Source organism: Hydra vulgaris, chromosome 15 (genome assembly GCF_038396675.1).
Source record: "Hydra vulgaris chromosome 15, alternate assembly HydraT2T_AEP".
NCBI classification, from domain to species: Eukaryota; Metazoa; Cnidaria; class Hydrozoa; order Anthoathecata; family Hydridae; genus Hydra; species Hydra vulgaris.
In genome coordinates this window covers 41339759-41360547 of record NC_088934.1, presented here as the reverse complement: position 1 = coordinate 41360547, position 20789 = coordinate 41339759, and the positions used below count along the sequence as shown (strand labels likewise).

The window sequence follows — 20789 nt, the reverse complement described above, 5'->3', positions numbered from 1 at the left end:
TTTCGTTTAATCTTAAAACTTTCACTCAATTTAAATGATAGATTTATTCGTTTTTTCTTTATGAGTCTACAACCAGCTAAAGTAAAATGTCATGGTTTCATATTTAGTTTGTAACATAAATTAACAGTCTTCATACCAATAATATAATTTGCAATAGCATCGTACACTCCGAACTCTAAACTGGCTAAACCAATATAATTACTTTTTCGTAATCTTTCCCATATTAAATTATTAAAACAATTCTGGGTTTATGGTCTGGGTTATTACTACAATTCTGGGTTTTGCCATGCAGACACTTTACTAATTCAGAATCTTTACTTAACTCAGCATATATTAAATCAGCCTAAATCAGCATATATTGGCTTGATTTTGTGAATATCAACAGGAAATTCTGGTACAGTTTTTGTTCTTATTTTTGTACAGTTTTTGGGTCTCATGGGTTTAGACATATTCATGAGCTGAGTAAATTTTTCAATTCCAGTATGACAATGTCCTAATACTCTCATTGCATATGTTATCCTGTTGTTAATATCAAACCCTTTATCACTATTATCTGATGTATAAAATTTATGTTTATAATCACAAGATAATGTAGAACACTTCAAATATAGCAACGATGCTAGAAGGTTTTTATCATGTTTTTTTGTTTCTGCTGTTGGATAAATTAGCATTGATAACTTGATAAAATCGCAATTGTAAATGGTCTATGTTTGAATATAATAAGGAACAGAATATTATTTAGCATAGAAGATATAAATCAAAACATATATTTGAAACAGTACTCCAGCACAAGTTCACCAACAAAATATTCACCCCCATAGCAACGCGTTGCTATGCAAATATTTTTCACTTGGGTTCAAAAAAGCATAAATTAAGCAAAAACTTATGAAGAAATCTATAATTTTTTTTGCAGATTCAAAATCTACATAAAGCTTCGGTAAACAATTATTAGAAAAAAAATCCAATTTTTGAAAAAATTTGAGGGTAGTTGCTCTTTTATGAGCCGAGTGTCTAACAACACCTAACTACAGTGTACCGACTTAGAAGAGAACGAATCCATTTTTCATAATTATTTTTAAACTCCACGTTCTTGACGCTAGTTGACTTTGTTAAAGTTTTTATAAGTTTTAAAAAATTGAATTAGATCACCTCTTGATTTACGTTTAGCTAATGAGCTGAGAGCAAGATTTTCCAGACGTTATTTATAGATCACGTTGCGCAATTGCGGAAAACATTTGGTTGCCCTACGTTGATCTGATTCTAACTTTTTAATGTCCATTTGTAGGAAAAACGGCTCCACACTGGTCCACAGTACTTCAATAATGGGCTTACATGCGCTGTATAAAGCTTCACGACTATACTTGAATTCTATTTTTTAAAGTTTTTCCAAGGATATCAAGTTTTAAAGTTCTTTTAAGTATCCCAAGCAGAGAGTTTGTTTTAAAAGTAACTTTACTCATCTGCTTTGACTATTTGAGTTAATTATTAACTAGGATACCTATATGTGTCCAACATGGTCAGGGTATGTCAAATTCTAAGAAACCACCGTGAAACTTTAAAACTTTGTATTCATTTATACTAAACTGCATGCGTAAAGTCTTGACCAATCCCATAATAATATAATCGCATTATTTTTTTCATTATTTTTCCAGCTGCTAATGTGATGGATATAGGCCTGTAATTTCTAGGATCAAAAAGATCACCTTTTTAAAATATTAGCGTTATACTTGCATATTTTCACCCAGATGGCACTTGGCCAGAAATCTAAGGACATAATTTCACTCTCAAACTTTAATACTGCGTCAGCCACAAGCTTTTTTGAGCAGACAATTTTGTTTGTTGTAAGACTCGAATATTATCTTTAAACTTACTAGAGGCACAGCGTAACTTCATAAATAGTGTAAAATTTTCTTAAGTCGCTGCTTCAATAGAAGAATTAAACCATTTTAAGTTTCGCTTCTTTGAGATACACAATGAACTTAGGAATGAGCTCTTCGATCAAAAAAAAGGTATGCGTCTTTGAACAAATCAACGCTTTCGTCTGCTGATTTATTTGAGAATAAGTTTGACCAATTGGTTGCATTTTGGCTCTCATTGGTTGCATTATAGTTACCTTTGTTATAAATATAATTTACTTTGTGTAGTTTGAAGTTCTAGTTGATGTATAAATCTGAAACCCTATAAGATGGAATTGTGATGATATTTTTTCTGAGTGCATTCAAGTGAAGGACCAATTGTAACATTATAATTACAATCAGGGTCATCTGATAGCACTAGGTCAAGCGTATTATTAATAAAAGTTGGTTCGGTGACTAACTGTGAAAATAACAATCATTGATAGTAAAAAAAAAGTTGACTAGAATGTTTACCACTTTTACATTGGCCACACAAATCACTCCACCTGATATCACTATTGTAAAAATTACTAACAATTAGAACACTTGTAAATTTCCATCCATCAGTTTGAGCTTTAAAGCATATGATTGACTTATCGATTTGTAAATAAGACTCATTTTTCACTATGTAACTATATAACTAATGTAATAACTTTTTTGTTTTATTTAGTAAACTAGAGACATATAAATATTGTTTATTGTAAATATGTAATAATGTTTTCTGTCAAAGCAAATTTAATATATACTCATACAATAATACTTATATATTAAGTAAAAACCACATCACTTTTAACATAAGGGATTGACAAACAAACAAAAAAAAATCATATAATTCCTCAATTTGATGATTAGAAAAAAATAGCACAAGTCCTGTTCTGCCGAAGAAATTCATCTAAAAAATGGTTTCAATTTGTTGACTAAATGTACAAAAAGGTCCTAAATGATTAATTTTTGATGAAGGTTTGGGTCACACAATCCTTTCATTTTCGTTGCTCCGGCGCTGGTTAGAAGGATTAGAAAATAATATTTAGAAAATATAAAGATAATATTTAGAAATTATGCATTAATATAGGAATTAATTTAGAAATAGTTGAGTTTGACAACATAATTTATTATAAAAAAGTTTTAACTAAAATCTTGCAATATGAATTCTCGAGAGTATTAAAAAGTTTTCTAACAATTCCGAACTTAATAAACTCGTTACTTTAAATATCAAAGGTCCGCTTTTACTTCAAAGTTTTAAAATAACAAAATATTGTTTACTTACTAATCCTAAATCAGTTTTATTTCGCTCTTGGTAATAAAATAAGTTTTTATAATAGAATTATCTTTAAATTCAATGTTCTGTGTCCAACCCACTATGGAAAATTTCCATTCACGTAACAAAGAACTTCGTGAAATACATCGTTATTTAGGCGAGGAACAAGATACGAAAAAGCCTTTGGTATAATGCGGAATGTCTGGTGTTGGAAAGACGCAAGTAACCAGAAAATATTGTCAAGATTATAGAAAGTTTTATGAAAATATTATATGGATAGATGCAGCATTTGGAAAATTAAGTACTTCGGTGGAAGCCCTTTATCAAAAACTAGATTTTATTGTTGAAGATTCAAAAAAATTCAAAAATAATAATTATTTTGATATTAATGCAGCTATTGAAAAAATACATAACTATTTTAAAAGCGAAAACACTTTGTATATTTTTGACAACATTGACAGTGTAAGTGTTAGGAACTTAAAAATGTACATTTCAACGAAACCGAAGTCTTTTACTTTGATCACCACTCAATGGATAACGTGGTCAAATAACGTAAACCTGATGTCAGTAGATGTTTTTTCTCCTGAAGAAGCTTTAGTTTATATAAAAAACAACATAAGTTCAAATTCAGACGAAAAGTTAAGAGAATTAATAAAAGAGCTTGGTTTTCATCCTTTCGCTATCACTCAAGAGATAAAATATATAAACGCACACTCAGTTACAATTGAAACATATTTAGATCGATATAGATTGTATCCCGTACAAATACTAGATGATGATAAATTTCCGACCGAAGAAGAATCGATGTCTGCTGTGCGAACTATAAATTTAGTTTTGTCAAAATTACAAAATGATGAAAGTATTTCATTAAAATTACTGAACTGTTTATCGTATTGCGATGGTCAAAATATCAGCAAATATTTTATAGTCCAAATTTTGAAATACATTGCTATAGAAGATGAATATTTGATTGATGACGCCATTAGAATACTGGTCAGTTATTCCTTACTAGATTGTTTTGGCGATGAAAAATACTCAATGCACGATCTCACACAGTTGTCATGTAAATATTTTCAGAGTAAAAATTCCAGTACAAAAACATTTTACAACCTTATGAAAAATTATTTTAGTTTTGAGTTAAAAGATATAAACGATCACGCTGATTATGGAAAAAATTTTGTTTTTCATTTTTTGCACATGTTTCGAAAAAATAGAAAAGTATGACGGAATCCTTTCACCGTTCTTCAAGTGTCAAATATGATTTCTTAAGGTTTATTCCAAGAATTAATTGAAATACTAAAAGCTGTTCAAAGTTTTAATAAAAAAACTTATGGAGAAAATACTCAACTAACTCTTGATACAAATTGTAATATTGCAAACGGTTTGTATAAAATGGGAAGATATAACGAAGCTTTAGAAGCTTATTTTTATGTCGATAAAATACAAACTAAAATTTTAAGTATCAACCATCCATCAACAGTTGGTACAAAAAAGAATATCGCAAACTGTTTGAGCGGAATGGGAAAATATAACGAAGCTTTAGAAATTTATTATTCTGTTGATAAAACAAAAACTGAAATTTTAGGTATCGACCATCCGTCAACAAGTGGTACAAAAAATAATATTGCAAACTGTTTGAGAGAAATGGGAAAATTTAAAGAAGCTTTAGAAATACATTATTCTGTTGAGAAAATACAAACTGAAATTTTAGGCATCAAGCATCCGTTAATAATTTTTACAAAAATGTGTATCGCTAACTGTTTGAGTAATATGGGAAAATATAAGGGAGCTTTATAAATATATTATTCTATTGATAAAACACAAGCTGAAATTTTAGGAACAACTATCCGTCAACAATGAATACAAAAAGTAAAATTGCAACCTGTTTGAGAGAAATGGAAAAATATAACGAAGCTTTAGAAATTTATTTTTCTGTTGATAAAATACAAACTGAAATTTTGGGTATCAACCATCCGTCAACAATGGACTCAAAAAACAATATCGCAAACTGTTTGAGCAATATGGAAAAGTATAACGAAGCTTTAGAAGTTTATTATTCTGTTGATAAAATACAAACTGAAATTTTAGGTATCTACCATCCGTCAACAATGAATACAAAAAGTAAAATCGCAACCTGTTTGAGAGAAATGGGAAAATATAACGAAGCTTTAGAAATTTATTATACTGTTGATAAAATTCAAACTGAAATTTTAGGTATCAATCATCCTGCAATAATTTTTACAAAAAAGTGTATCGTTAACTGTTTGAGCCAAATGGGAAAATATAACGAAGCTTTAGAAATATATTATTCTATTGACAAAATAAAAACTGAATTTTTAGTTGTTAATCATCCGTCAATAATTTTTACAAAAAAGTGTATCGCTAACTGTTTGAGCAATATGGGAAAATATAATGAAGCTTTAGAAATATATTATTCTATTGATAAAACACAAGTTGAAATTTTAGGTATCTACCATCCGTCAACAATGAATGCTAAAAGTAAAATCGCAACCAGTTTGAGAGAAATGGGAAAATATAACGAATCTTTAGAAATTTATTATTCTGTTGATAAAATACAAACTGTAATTTTAGGTATCTACAATCCGCCAACAATATATACAAAAAGTAAAATCGCAACCTGTTTGAGAGAAATGGGAAAATATAACGAAGCTTTAGAAATTTATTATTTTGTTGATAAAATTCAAACTGAAATTTCAGGTATTAATCATCCGTCAATAGTTTTTACAAAAAAGTGTATCGTTAACTGTTTGAGCAATATAGGAAAATATAACGAAGCTTTAGAAATATATTATTCTATTGATAAAACACAGGCTGAAGATATAGGTATCTTCCATCCGTCAACAATGAATACAAAAAGTCAAATCGCAACCTGTTTGAGAGAAATGGGAAAATATAACGAAGCTTTAGAAATTTATTATTTTGTTGATAAAAAACAAACTGAAATTTTAGGTATCAACCATCCGTCAACAATTTTTACAAAAAAGTGTATTGCTAACATTTTGAGCCATATGAGAAAATATTACTAGGCTTTAGAAGTTTATTATTCTGTTGATAAAATAGAAACTGAAATTTTAGGTATCAACCATCCGTCAACAATGGATACAAAAAATAATATCGCAAACTGTTTGAGCTATATGGAAAAATATAATGAAGCTTTGGAAACATATTATTCTGTTGATAAAATAAAAACTGAAATTTTAGGTATCAACCATCCGTCAACAATGGATACAGAAAATAATATCGCAAACTGTTTGAGCTATATGAAAAAATATAACGAAGCTTTAGAAATTTATTATTCTGTTGATAAAATACAAACTGAAATTTTAGGTATCAACCATCCGTCAGCAATGGATACAAAAAGTAATATCGCAATTCTGCTTGAAAAAAAAGAAATGTTTGTTTCCTTTTTTAGTTTTGATAATATTTGAATATATAATATGACATTTACTTATTATAAGCAGGTTATTTGAAGTACTTCTTTGTTCATTAAATATTATATGCTATATGCTAAATCTATTAATTTATTAGTCTTGATTCACATCATGGAAATGAGATTAGTTTTCTTTTGAACTGGATGTTGTTTTTTCTTGAGAAGCTATTTTTACTTATTTTATAAATTTTATTTTTTGCATAGTTACATACTTGCTAAAGGAATTAAATGAATTATTAACTAAAACGATTTAAGATTTAAAGATTTCTCTAAGGAATATATAATTGTTTATATCATAGTACATTACGAAATACCATCGTTAACTGATCTTGTTTTGAATTCTCATAATAATACTTTCTATAAAAAATATTTAAATTGAAAAACTATTGATCAAACTATTGCATTTATTGTAATTTTGTGAATTATAAAATTATAAATTTTATTTGTTGAATTACTTAAATAAGCAATTTGTTTAATATCAAGACGCGAATGTTAGAAGGGAGGTTTTAAAATTAACAATTTCATAAACAAAATTCCTAGGTTTTAGACTAGTATATTAAAATGCACTTTAAAAGGTTTTTGTTTTGTTGATTCACTCTCTATCAATTCCTTTAAACACATACTTACAAAAAAGCAACCCAAATTTATTAATTTTTTAAGGGTTGGGGAGATGGGGGCACCTTGATCCTTTTTATGGTTTATGGTTAATTACTTGAAAACCTTTGCAGACAACAATACTATTTCAATATTTTTAAAAGAAAATTTATTACTTTATTCAAATCAACAAGCTAATTTTGGTCCAAATAATATTTAGTAAGCTAGAACTCAACTATATAACATCACTTACAAAGGATCATGGTACCCCATATATGGGGCACCTTTAACTGCACTATGGGGCACTTTGATCTTATATACAGTTTTTTACAAAGTTAATAAGAAGTTGGCAATAAAGCATAATTAAAAACATTGTTCTTCAATTTTCTGCCAAGAGATTCACATTTAAAGTTTAGTAACCAAGTTTTTTCATCAAAAATTTTAAGAAATGTTTGCAAAAACTGAAAAATCGAAAATCAATTGTCGACCGACGCGAGTTGTGCCACCATGCTGCATTGGATCGGGAAGCTTGCAGACAATATCATCTCTGATAAACTGGTACAATTGCTCACTGACAGATATGAATTTATACGATTTTAAATTTTCTCTTTTCAAATATTTGAACATTTGCACAATTTCTTCTTCACAGATTTGTCCAACATAATGAATAGTTTTCTTTTTTGTATCAAATTTAACAAGAACAAAATCCTTCACATTCAGTGCATCAAAGTCAAAGTTCAGGTCTGATGATTCAACTATCTGTAGAGAAGATATCATATCAAGATCATTTTTACTGTCATCACTTTCAAGCAGTTGTAGGCGATGAATATTATTAGAATCATTGGAAAGTTTCATAGGTTAATCGACTTCAACTGCTGGACTTGTAGCATTTTTTTCTTATTACTTTTTATCTTTCGAAGTCTCAATTCTCCCTCAAACTCATTATCGGATTATCAAACTGAAGTCTTGTAGCAGCTTGTTTTGTTTTAGGTTTTCTTGTGTTCTGTTTTGGATCTTTCTGAACCATGGAAACTTTTTTTTTTCCTGTTTATTTTGTTTTATTTTTTCTTTTGCCAAACAAACCTCATTTCGAACGGAGTGTCTGTCAAAATTCTTGTTTTTTGTTGCCTACTTTTAAATTGTTTTTTTCTGGCTGGAGCCTTCGGAAAGGGTCTCAGAATTTCCGGTGTTACGATATTCGGGGTTGCTGTAACGGCAACAGATGGCCCTGCTACAGCAACAGAGGTTCCTGCTAATTCAGAAGAGTCTCGCTCATCCAAGCTAGCCATTTCCTGCAGATTTTCATTGGGTTTAGATATAATAGTTTCTGCAATATCTGCAATGATTTCTGGATGTTCAACGGTAGGTGTTGGTGCTGGACAATCGGTCACTGATGCTGGCAGATATTCGTCATCTATGAAAATGTCCGGATTGAATGCTTCAATCCCGGCAACTTTAAATCCAGATTCAATGTTTGATTTTGTAAAGGCTTTACCGTATGTTTCACGCACAATCGGAACAATGTCATATATATTCATTGGTCTGGTACTGCTGACTAGCCAGTTGCCGCAAGGCGCATTGTAACAACTCTTCAGAGGCCCATACACAAATCTATCCAACGGTTGCAGCCTGTGACTGCAGTGTGGTGAAAAACCAAACATAGTTATTCCGTTTTCTTTCACCAAATCGAGGGTTGCCACAGTTATATGACATTGCGGTTGTCTCGTGGTTGTCAAGAAAAACTTGAGAGTCTTTCAAACACGGCAAATGTTTGATAAAATGTTTCAACCACTCAATAAAGATATCTAATGTCATCCAACCAGTTGGATTAGCAAATGCTACGCATCCGGGTGGGCCATCTTTAATCATAAAATCTCGAAACTTCACCTTCAGAAAAACGAACAGTGGTGGTATCGAATTACCGATCGCATTTCCAGCACAGCAAGCTGTCACGAGAGTTCCTCTTTCTGCCGATGTTATGCTACCTACTTGTTTGACACCTTTACTAGCAATAACCTTAACAAGTTTTTTCTACACACTAAAAAAAAAAGGTAGAAATTTCTACCTTAGGGTAGGAAATATGATATACCCTTAGTAAGGTATAATTCTCTACCTTTTAAGGTAGAAAATTATATTAAAAACAATTATTTGCCATACAATTTTCTAACTTAAAGGTATAGTTTTCTACCTTATAAGGTAGAAAATTATACCTTACTAAAGGTATATCACATATCCTACCTTAACTAAAAATTTCTACCTTTATTTTTTAGTGTGTACGGTTGTTAGTCCTGTTTCGTCCACATTGTAAATGCTTTGTGGACCAAACTGATGACGTTCTCGCACTTCCCGGATATTCCGAAAAAATTCTCTGACGGTGAATCTGTTGAAAGCTGTTGCTCTTGCAAACCTGGTGGCTTCTGGAGCTCGTAAAGATAATTCTGGTTTTCTTTTCATAAAGCTCTGTAACCAATCGATGCCTGCCATTTTGTTCTTAATCCATGAATCCGGACAAACTTTATTATTAGCAACAGCCATTTCATGTTCTAATTGGCGAGTTGTTTTCGTTGAAAGCCCATAGTTAATCTTTGAGGCTTGAAGCACATAACTTGATAAGCAGTCTTCTTCTTCTTTGTGAAGATCTGTCATGTATTAAATCTCAATTTAAATGTAACACCCGAATTAAGTCTTTACTTTTTAACATCAAAAAAAATCATAAACATTTTTAGAATTTGATCCAATAATTATATATATATTATATATCTTTATTCGTCACAAAAATGACAGAAACATAACAAAAGTACATAAATAATAATACAAATTCAGTCAATCAATCAATGAAACAGCATTAATTCACTAAACATGAAGAAAAACAACGTAAAACTAAATGAACGAGAAAAAGCAACATAAATTTAGCAGCTATTACAGACGCTCAGAATAAATTGACCAAGCGTCTGCTTCGCACGGGTATCGAACCCCGACACCAAGTGTGCACCACTACTCAATAGCCCGATCTTTTTCTTCAATGAAAACAGCATGGAAAACGTAAAACAAAAAATTACTCTTGTTCGCAATCATCTTATTTAAATGTTTGATCTTTCGTACTGACAGTTTCAAATCCAGAGGCAGCTGATACATATTTATGTCTATCAAAAATTCAACAAAATTAAATTGAGTATTATTACTATATCTTGATAAAATAATTTACCTTTTTATTTTTTATTATGAGTTTTATTTATGAAGCAAATGGAAATATTTTTTCTTAGTGCAATGAATGCATTTCAATAGTTATTCTAATGTAATTAAATACAACAATTTTTTTTTTTTTAAATAATTTAAAAGTATAAAATCAATTATTAAATATGGCAGTAACCATTATTGAAATTCGAACAATGTTCAAGAAAATGTTTGCGGAGTACAAAAAAGATATAGTATTACTAATAAAACAACAAGAAGAAAATATTCTTAAACTCATCAGTGGGAACGCAAAAATAACGAGCGACCGACAACAAAAAGCTAAAACAAACATTAATGACAGCGTGGAAAAAATTAAACGATTGGAAAAGGATGTATTTGATATAAAGAAAAGTTTAAATTTTCACGAGGAACTTTTTTTTTTTTTTTTTTTTCTTTCTCTGTTTTAATATAATATAAGATTTTACAACTTCGTAATATAAAATTTCAATAAATAAAATAAGTAAAACAGATAGGGGCTCAAAGAAGATGAGGATGACAGTACGTTATTGCAATCTTTTCATAGAGTCCCTATAACAAGATTTCAAAAAAATATCGTAATATGTTACAATATGCGTAATAAAATTTCAATAAAATATCGTAATAAAATGCGTAATTCGCTAATAAAATTGATAAGCAACCAACAAAAGTAGAAATAAAACAAAAACAGATTTATGAGAAATTATTCAAAGTATCATTAACCAAAAACGTTTCTTATATTTTAAAAATTTCTTTTTTTGTTAAAAACTTGAATGAACTTAACAAATATACCGTACCTTTGAATCCTTTTTGAAAAGTATTCCATACTTTTGGACCTCCATATAGAATGCTGTACTCTGAATATTTGTTTATTATCCGAGACAGTTTATATGTGTTGGACATATTCGCTCTAAGATTATAGCTATCATTTTTATTTATTTTAAACTTGTTATTAAAGCTTATAGGAGGGATATTGTGATTATAGCGATACATGAAAATTAAATGCTGGTAGTTATTTATTTCAAACACATTCATCATTTTCATATCTTTCACTAAGGCTTAGCGTGTTCACGCCTATTTTTTGAGTAAATGATTCTGCAGGCATGTTTTTGAAGACTACAAATTTTTTAATCTTTGCCGCTTGAGTACTTACCCATGAAATGTTTGCATAGCTGATGAAGGTATGAATTAGCCCAAAGTAGATTAATTTAAGACTATTTTTATTGACGTAGGAGTTAACTCGATACATCAAACCTATTATTTTGGTGATTTTTGACTGGATATATATTATATGTGGAAGCCAGGATAATTTTTCATCAACAATGATTCCTAAGAATCTTATATTGGATTGCTTATTTACTAGTTTATCATTTAGAGATAGGTTAGGCAACTTGAGAGGAAGATTTTCTTCTTGTGTTTTTTTGTGAAATAGTATATATTTTGTTTTCTCAGTGTTAAGTGAGAGTTTGTTTGCCTTAAACCAGTTGTTTACTTTACACAGTTCAATATTCATGTCTGCATATAATTTCTTGATATCATTGTTGGTGAGAAATAAGTTTGTGTCATCTGCAAACATGACCGAGTTCATTTTTAAAGATGCATTACAAAAGTCATTTATATATATTAGAAAAAGAAGTGGACCAAGAATCGATCCTTGCGGGACTCCACATATGACATTTAATACTCCAGATTGGACATTATTTACATATTGTTTTCTGTTTGGAAGATAGCTTTTAATCCAATAATAAGTTTTATTTATTATTCCGTAATGCCTTAATTTATCTAAGAGAATGCAATGGTCCACTGTATCGAATGCTTTTGATAAATCAAGAAACACTCCTAAAGTAAATCTATTATTTTCAAAACCATTAGTTATTTGATTTACTATTTCAATGATTCCATGCTCTGTAGAGAGATTTTTTTGAAAGCCAAACTGATTTGGGTAAAAAAAAATTGTTTTTAATGAAGTAATCATAGATTCTATTATAAACTACACGTTCGAAGAGTTTTGAAAAAACAGAAAGTATTGATATAGGCCTGTAGTTTGTAATGTCAGAATGATCATTACATTTGTATAATGGAATTACTTTTGTCAATTTAAGTACATCCGGAAATATCCCAGAATTTAATGAGAGCTTAAGTATATGAATCAGGGGTCTATTAAGACTGTGTTTGTTTGCAACTCATTGAAAAAAAGGTCAAAAATAATATTGAGTTTATTAAAAAAAAAAGATTTTGTAAAACAGAAGCACATAAAAAAGATGAGTTTATTGACTTTAAAAAAAAACTTAGAGAAATTGAGGATCGGTCACGAAGAAATAACCTAAGGATTGATGGCATCAAAAAAAATGAAAATAAAACGTGGTCTGAAAGGGAAATAAAAGTGATTAAACTTTTTGAGGAGACTCTAGGGTTGGAAAATGTGAGAATCGAACGAGCGCATCGCAGTGGACGCCGAGTTGCAAAAGCACCGCGCACAATTATTATTAAGCTGTTAGATTACAAAGATAAGGTAGAAATTTTGAAAAATTCTTCTGAATAAAGGGTGAAAATATCTACATTAACGAAGATTTTTGCTTCGAAACGAACTTAATAAGAAAAGATCTTAGAGAAAAAATGAAAATTGAGCGGCAGCTGGCAAAATTTTCATACATATCATATGATAAGCTGACTGTACGCGAGTGGGTGTCTAAGAAAAAGAAAGAAATCCCGAATCCGTGTCAGTAAGAGTTAGGTTTTATTACTTTTCTTTTAACTATTGCTAACTATTTTATTAACTATTTTTCGTTTATTTATATATGTGTTAATTTAAAATGGAGGAAAATTTCATAATTAAATTTTTAGATAAAAATGTCGTACTCAATGACGTCGATGACTCTAATAACTTTAATCAAAAAATATCTGAAAGTCAATACTATACAGTTATTGAATCTCGTCAATATCTTCAAAAAAATAAAAATATAGACCTCCATCTACTAGCTTAAAAGTTCCTAATTTCCATTCTTAACGAATATAGATAAAACCCGAAGTCATGCCTACTTAGTTGGGGTTTTAACATTGACCTAATAAACTATGCTTCCAATAATAATGTTAACAATTTTATCAATACTCTTCCTCAAAATAATTTAATTCCGACAATAATAAAGCCAACGAGAGTGACTAACAACTCTTCTATAATTCTTGATAATTTAATAACTAAAAACCATCTTAATAACCGTCTTTACACAGGCATAATCAAAATTGACTTATCGGATCATTTCCCAACATTCCTAGTTACTAAAAATATATTATTTAACAGTATTCCTTTTTAATCCATTATATTTAGGCTACAGATCAATGAAAACTCGGTAAAAAAATTCAAAATCATATAAGAGACAACGTTAATTCGATTCTGGTATTGCAGTCACATGACGTTAACAACGAATATAATCTATTTTTAAATCAATTCTGCAAGCAATATGATCAAGCATTTCCTAAAAAAAAATTACTGTAATAACCAAAACTGTTTTAACTCCATGGATGTCTAACGGGTTACTAAAATCTTCAAAAAGAAAACAAAAGTTATATGATAAGTATTAAGCCACCGGAAACACTAAAAAAACATGGAGTGTAATTAAAGAAATAATCGGAAAAAATAATTATGCGAGAAACATTCTGCCAAAAAAATAATAATTGATAAAAACACAATTTATGATAAATCAATGATTGCTTAAAATCTAAACAGCTTCTTTATTAATGCTGGTCCGAATTTGGCATTAAAAATTCCTATGAATTCAACACCATTTGAATCATATTTAAAAAATTACGATAAAGTTATGGATGAAACTAATTCAAAACTAATTGAATTGCAAACCGCCTTTTTTACCTTAAAACTAACAAAAGTGCTGGGTTTGATAATATTAACGTTAATGTAGTAAAATCAGTATATAATATAATAAAACCCTCGTTATTAAAGGTTAAAAAATTGTACGAATCACGCTAATATTTAAGTCCAGAGATGACTCTAATTATCAGAAATATCTCTAATTATAGGCCAATATCTATTTTACCTTGTTTTTCAAAATTACTTGAGAGAATAATGTACAATAGGTTTTTAATCACTTATCAGAAAACGACATGCTGTATTCAAAACAATTTGGTTTCAAAAAACTAGTCAATCAAATATCAAGTGCATTCAGTAGTAACTACTTTACCTTAGAAGTTTTCATTGATCTGTCAAAAGCTTTCGATACCGTTAATCATAATATACTAACAAAAAAACTTGAATATTATGGAGAAAAAATAACAATTTACTTTGGTTCAAAAGTTATTTGACCGATAGAAAACAATTTATAGTGTATGGACAAAAACAAACACTCCCGATTGCCGAAACTTGTGGGGTTCCCCAGGGCTCTATTTTAAAAGTAATAAACTTTCTCTAAATGTGGATAAAACCAAATTTATTTTGTTCCACAAAGTGAATAAATCAAAAAATATCCCCATCAAATTGCCTAATCTAATAATTAATAACACTAGCATTAAAAGAGAAAACTCAGTAAACTTTCTTGGCGTAATCTTAGATGAACATTTACGTTGGAGTTTACATATAAAAAGTATTGAAAATAAAATATATATATATATTTTTTTTTTTTTTTTTTTTTTATATATCAAAATATTTTAAATATCAAAAAATCTAGCAATGATATATAGGACTAAACCATTTTTAAACAGTAGTTCTTTAAAAAGTTTGTATTTCTCTTTTATTCATTGTTATTTAATTTATTGCAGTATAGCATGGGCAAGTACAAACCATACAAAATTTAAAAAATTGTACAAAAACAAAAACACGCGTGCAGAATAATTTTTGGAGCTAATAGAACTGTACCTTGTGAGCCTCTTCTGCGTATACTTGGAGCATTAAATATATATAAAATCAACTTACACCAAGTTTTAATGTTCATGTATAAAACAAATATAGGATTATCTCCTAAAATATTTCAATCCTATTTTGACAAAATAGTTCATAAATATCCATCAAAATTTTCAAATAACAACTTTATTGTGCCAAAATATAATTCAAAACTAACTTCATATTCAGTTCTTTATAGTGGACCTTTCTTGAAGAAAATGTTCCCCATATTGTAAATACATATAAAACTAGTATAGAGCAGTTTAAAAATGATTCAAAGCAGGCATTCTTACTCGTGGATTTTAATATATCCGATTTTAAATGTTTTTTTTAATTAAAACTCATATACAAAAAATAATTAATACAAAAATTATGTTACTAAGTGTATCAATATTTTTTTTATTACTTTAATTATGGTATTACCACTATGGCGTTTGCTAATTTATTTACGTTATTTCTATGAAGTATACTAATTTATTTATGTTATTTCTATGGTGTTTATTAATTTATTTACTTTTTATTTTTAAATCTTAGTTAAAATCTTTAAGTTTTAAGCAAATGAAAATATTAAATTTTCTTTAAAAGACAACGAATTATTATCTATTTTACTTTCATATTTTTTTTTAATAAATAGTTTGTTAACTATAGATATTTAAATTATTTCGGTTTTTGTAAATACGTGATAATGGGGCTTGGTGATAAGGCTAAATAAGTCTTCTTATTGCCCCGCCAATATTTACTTTAATTTGTATGCTTCGAAACATATATTATTAAACGGCAAAAAAAACAAAAAAACACAAAAAAAGAAAACTAATTATAATGTATCATAATTTTAGTATTGGGCACCTTGATCCTCAGATCAACCAGCCCCGTGTAAGAGAGATCAAGGAACCCCTATAGGTATACATCATGTAGTAATGGGAGTATGAATAATTCTCATGTTTATCAAATTTACCTTTAATCGTGAAAGTCAAACATTTTTTTTTTTTAAATTCGTAAAATCGATTTTTTGACAAAAACAACAACAAATATGATTCGAAACGACCTCTGGACAAATTTTCGCGTCACGGTAAGAAAGGAGGCGTGAACTTCCTGGTTAAATGCACTTCAGCGGTGTCTGTGAGAAGACCGTTAGAACTTCATGGGGCACCTAAAAAAACAACCAAAAAAGTAATAATAATAAATAAATAATTTGCCGGAAGTATATGCTAATTGTAACTTATCGTCACACAGGTCACACAGGTATAAATATGAATCGACGTCACACAGGTATAAATATTAATAGATGATATAGCGCTAAAAGATCAAGCTGCCCCACAGCTCAAAGAGCCCCCAACTCCCCTACATTTTAAAAATAAAGAAAGTTTAAAATCTTAAATTATTTTTTTAATATCTTATATCACTATATTTTTTAGCTCGATTGCAGAGTTTTTTTTTGAAAAATTTGTTAATATTAATTGTTGGAATAATCTTTGTCCCTCATAGTATTGTACAGCATTAGCCAATCAATGGCTTTAACATTATTGCAAAGAAACCGGAAACAAATAATTTTTGACCTAAATCAAATTGTTGACAATGAATTTCGCGCAAGTATTAACTAATGAAATGGATTAAAAAAACCCACCAGGCATTTTATCAAAAAACAATCAAATTAATTTCTTGCGAACTGACAAGACTGCATCGCACTTATGTCAGTTCGCACTTATGCCAACTCGCACTTAAGCCAGTTCGCACTTACGCCATTCGCACTTATGCCAGTTCTCACTAATGAAATTCGCGCCTATTAATTCGTCCCCATAAAAGATGTCATTAAATATAATACAAACAAATTGAAAAAATAAAGTTAATGAACTCTCACATAAATTTTCAATAATAAATGAGCACTAAGCAAACCAAAAAACAAATAAAAAAATTGAAATGATGTAAAAACAGTTTTAATTATTACGATTAAGAATATAGTAGTAAGAAGTCTTTGCATTTAAAAAAAATATATACAATATAATATTTTGGAGACCGCAAGATAAATATATTTCTTTCATGTTTTGATTATTAAAAAAAATTTTTTTAGTTTTGATTAAGAATTATTTATGTTTGCAAGCGTTTTGGTGTTATTTATGATTGTTATACTTCGCATTTAAAGGTGTGATACAAAACTTGGTCGCTTTAAAGAGTATTTTAGCATGAACATAACTATTATTTACAAAACTAGCAAGATATTTGTGCTCTGTTTTTCAAATAGGATTTTGAAAGTATTTTAGATTGTATCGTTATTTATTTCGTACATAAAAACTCGATATTTTTAGAATAATAAATAGTGTTTGTGGATGTGAGAGTCACAGCGTTTGGTATTATTCTAATGACATGTTTTGTTTGTTGAATAGTTTTTTTCAATTTTGTTTTGTTTGCTTTTATTTAATAAGCTTTTCTCAAGCTTAAAGATTTATTTTCTATGTTTAATTGGCATTTGGTTTCTAAGTTTTCCGGATATTCAGAGAGTGTAAAGAGGGTTGCGCTTTCTAAAAACAAAAAAGGATTAATTTTAATCCTAAATAAGGTAAAAATGTCATTTTGATTAAAATGCTGGTTTTTATTAGTATTTATTTATCACAAAATGAACAATATTCTTCAAAACAATAAAGAAAATGAACAATTTTTCACACACTAAAAAAATGAATAATTTTTTACATACTTTTCAAAACACATTAATTAGTTAGGCGGAAATTGCGTATGACGGAACCGAGTTTTGTGCTAAAATTCTGTGCCACGTTATTTGAAGTATATTTTTAGAGGTTAGCGAAAGATACTATGACTCAAAATGAGGTTTTGATTTTTCAAAAAACGAAGACCAGATATATTACTGATTTGGGGAGAAATGTAGGAGTGCTGCTACATTGGCTAATTTATGGATAATATGCAATGGAATGCTGCTATATTGACTGAGGGGTTGGGTTGGGGCAGGTATAGATCAATCGATTTAGCAGCACTCTACTACATTTCTCCATTTTGAGTTATTGTGGTGAAGAAGTTTGTGGTAAAACTTTTTAGAATTTTATATCAACATAGAGTAATTTTAAAAACTAGAATAGTTGAACTTTATTACTGAGTTGTTTATAAATATATTTATTTGCTTTATCGCTGTGTTTATTGCTGTCAAAAATTTGGTTGTACTTCTAGCTTGAAATTAATGTCGAAGATATGGACGAATGTTTTTCTAACTTTTCTACCATTTGAGTTTTTCATTTATCTAGGCACTTGCCAAATTTTATTGAATTCCTAGTTGTCGCAGGCACTCTATTTTTAGTCGCACTGTTAGTACCTAATTTTTATTTTACCCGATATCTTTTTGGGAGACAGAGGGACCAATAGAGTGTTTTTTAATATTTAATTTAGATTAAATTCAAAAAATGGAAAGTCAAGTAACTGAAGGTTTAACATGTTATTCATATCTAGTTTGAAAGTTTTAAAACTCCGTTATATTTTAATATAAAGCTAATTAACAATTTCAAATGATTCCTTGTATTATTTTAAATTTTAGTTTAAGTTAATGAATGTTAATAAATGTAAACCTTAATTTAGCTAAAGATCATCTCAAAGTTTCCTAGTTGTTGCTCTTAGTAAATGCAACAACTAGTAAACTTCAAGATCATCATTACATATTTTTTATTTTATTAGATATTTATAATAAATATGTATAACTACATATTTTTATTTGATTTGCATCTATTATTTGCCATCAATGAGAGTTGCAAATTATATGGAAATAACTGCATGGCAATCTTGATTATTCTGGGTATAAGCAAAATGATATATAAAGTTGTAAAAGGTGATCCACAAGGTTTTGTAAATTTTCAGACAATAACAAAATTCCACGAGGTATCATTCCAAGGTATTAAGGAAACCGCCTTTGTGTTCTTTTCCGTACTTGTATTATTCTGATTAAGCATTACTGTGGCTTTAAGCAATACCTTACAACTGGAACAGTAAAGTAAAGTACAGTAAAGTATAAAAGTTTGCAAGAACTCTTCGAAAAGCATATTGTAGTACAACCGAAATCAAACAAATATTTGTACTTACAGTATTTGGGAAACTTCTGAAAATGTTTTATATAAAATCAAAGCATGCAACTTTTGATCAGGTTGCTGGTATCCAGGTTGTGAAAAATGTTATACAAACAGCTCAAGCTTGCAAATCCAATCCAGCAGGGTTGTTTTGCAGACAGACTGACTTTTTTGGAAAATCAATTAAACCAAACATTTTAGAATCAGAAATAAATTTAGGCTCTCTTGATGAAGAACTTCTTAAAATGACTTCTGGATGTCTTATTACAGTGGAGGATGTTTTAAATAGACAATATATTAGATATTTTTCACTTACTATTAGCGACACATTTAAAGAGGGACAGTTAGTGCAAGCTTCACAATATATCGTTTGTGGAGTTATAGATAGTGAGGAATTAATAAGTAAATTTAGTGATGCCAAAGTGTGTTCTTCTAATGCAACAATTTGCTATATCTTGCAAATTAAGATAAAAAAAGTCAGGATTATCTAGACAGTCTAGACTTAATTTGAGAGAAAAGCTAGTTAAATGGAAAATTGATGTAGCACATAAAAGTAGATTTAGAAATTGACTTCATCGTGCTAATATTCGAGCAAAGATTTGCCAAAGGCAAGCATCTAAGCACAAAAAAGTGGATAAAAAAGATAAAAGAAAGTTAGTGAGCTAGGTATCAAACTGAGTTTTAATGAAATTAAAAACTTATACAAACACTTGTCCAACAACCAACTATATTATTTAGAAGATATCATGTTGGACAGAATTGAAATTAAAAACAATCCCATAAATGGTACAATCAAAACACATGCAAACGTGTTTTGTATAAATGTATAATTTTGTATAAATGCGTTTTGTATAGAAGAAAAAGATAATTAAAGAAAAAATGACTTTATATACACCATTTCTTACTGGAAAGATGATGAAACTAATATTGAAGTTCTTGACCCTTACATAAAAAAGATACAGCTGATGTTGTTTCTGGAGAATTGCAATTTTATTAATTTGATAACACCACAAAGATATAGCTTTCACCTTTCACCTGTTTTAAATTTTAAAGTTTGTAAAATTTCTTTTTTTTAACGATATTAATATTTTTAAATTAATTAAACAGTTTATTATAGTTTCATATATTGCGTTATTTTATTCTACTTAAAAAAGTACTACAAGAGTTGTGAAAAAAACATACTGCAAGTGTTGTGACTTGTTAAAAATTTTTTGATAGACGGCTCTGGCATACCTTCGTTAAAAATGATTATTATAATATTTTCATTTATTTTGATTATTTACTAAAAGCCAAGACAATATATATATAACAAAAGTCAAGTTAAAGACAATCATGAATTACTATTTTTTGACAATAATATCCCAACTATATTTTTATTTTGAGAACACCTTTTTTTACTACTATTTACTTTTGACTAATTGACAAATTACAGTCC

The 20789-nt window shown here is 28.9% G+C and overlaps 2 protein-coding genes across 2 annotated transcripts; both read left to right on the top strand.

Moving 5' to 3' along the window:
• The first annotated feature begins 4545 nt into the window (after nt 1-4545).
• LOC136091957 (kinesin light chain 1-like) lies at nt 4546-4950 on the top strand. The gene has a single exon (XM_065819677.1). It carries the CDS (start codon nt 4546-4548, stop codon nt 4948-4950), a length of 405 nt encoding a protein of 134 aa, XP_065675749.1.
• Nucleotides 4951-5048: 98 nt separating this feature from the next.
• LOC136091956 (kinesin light chain 4-like) lies at nt 5049-6790 on the top strand. The gene is made up of 3 exons (XM_065819676.1): nt 5049-6123; nt 6250-6568; nt 6703-6790. The coding sequence occupies exons 1-3, from the start codon at nt 5049-5051 to the stop codon at nt 6788-6790; spliced, it is 1482 nt and encodes a 493-aa protein (XP_065675748.1).
• The last annotated feature ends 13999 nt before the right edge of the window (nt 6791-20789 follow it).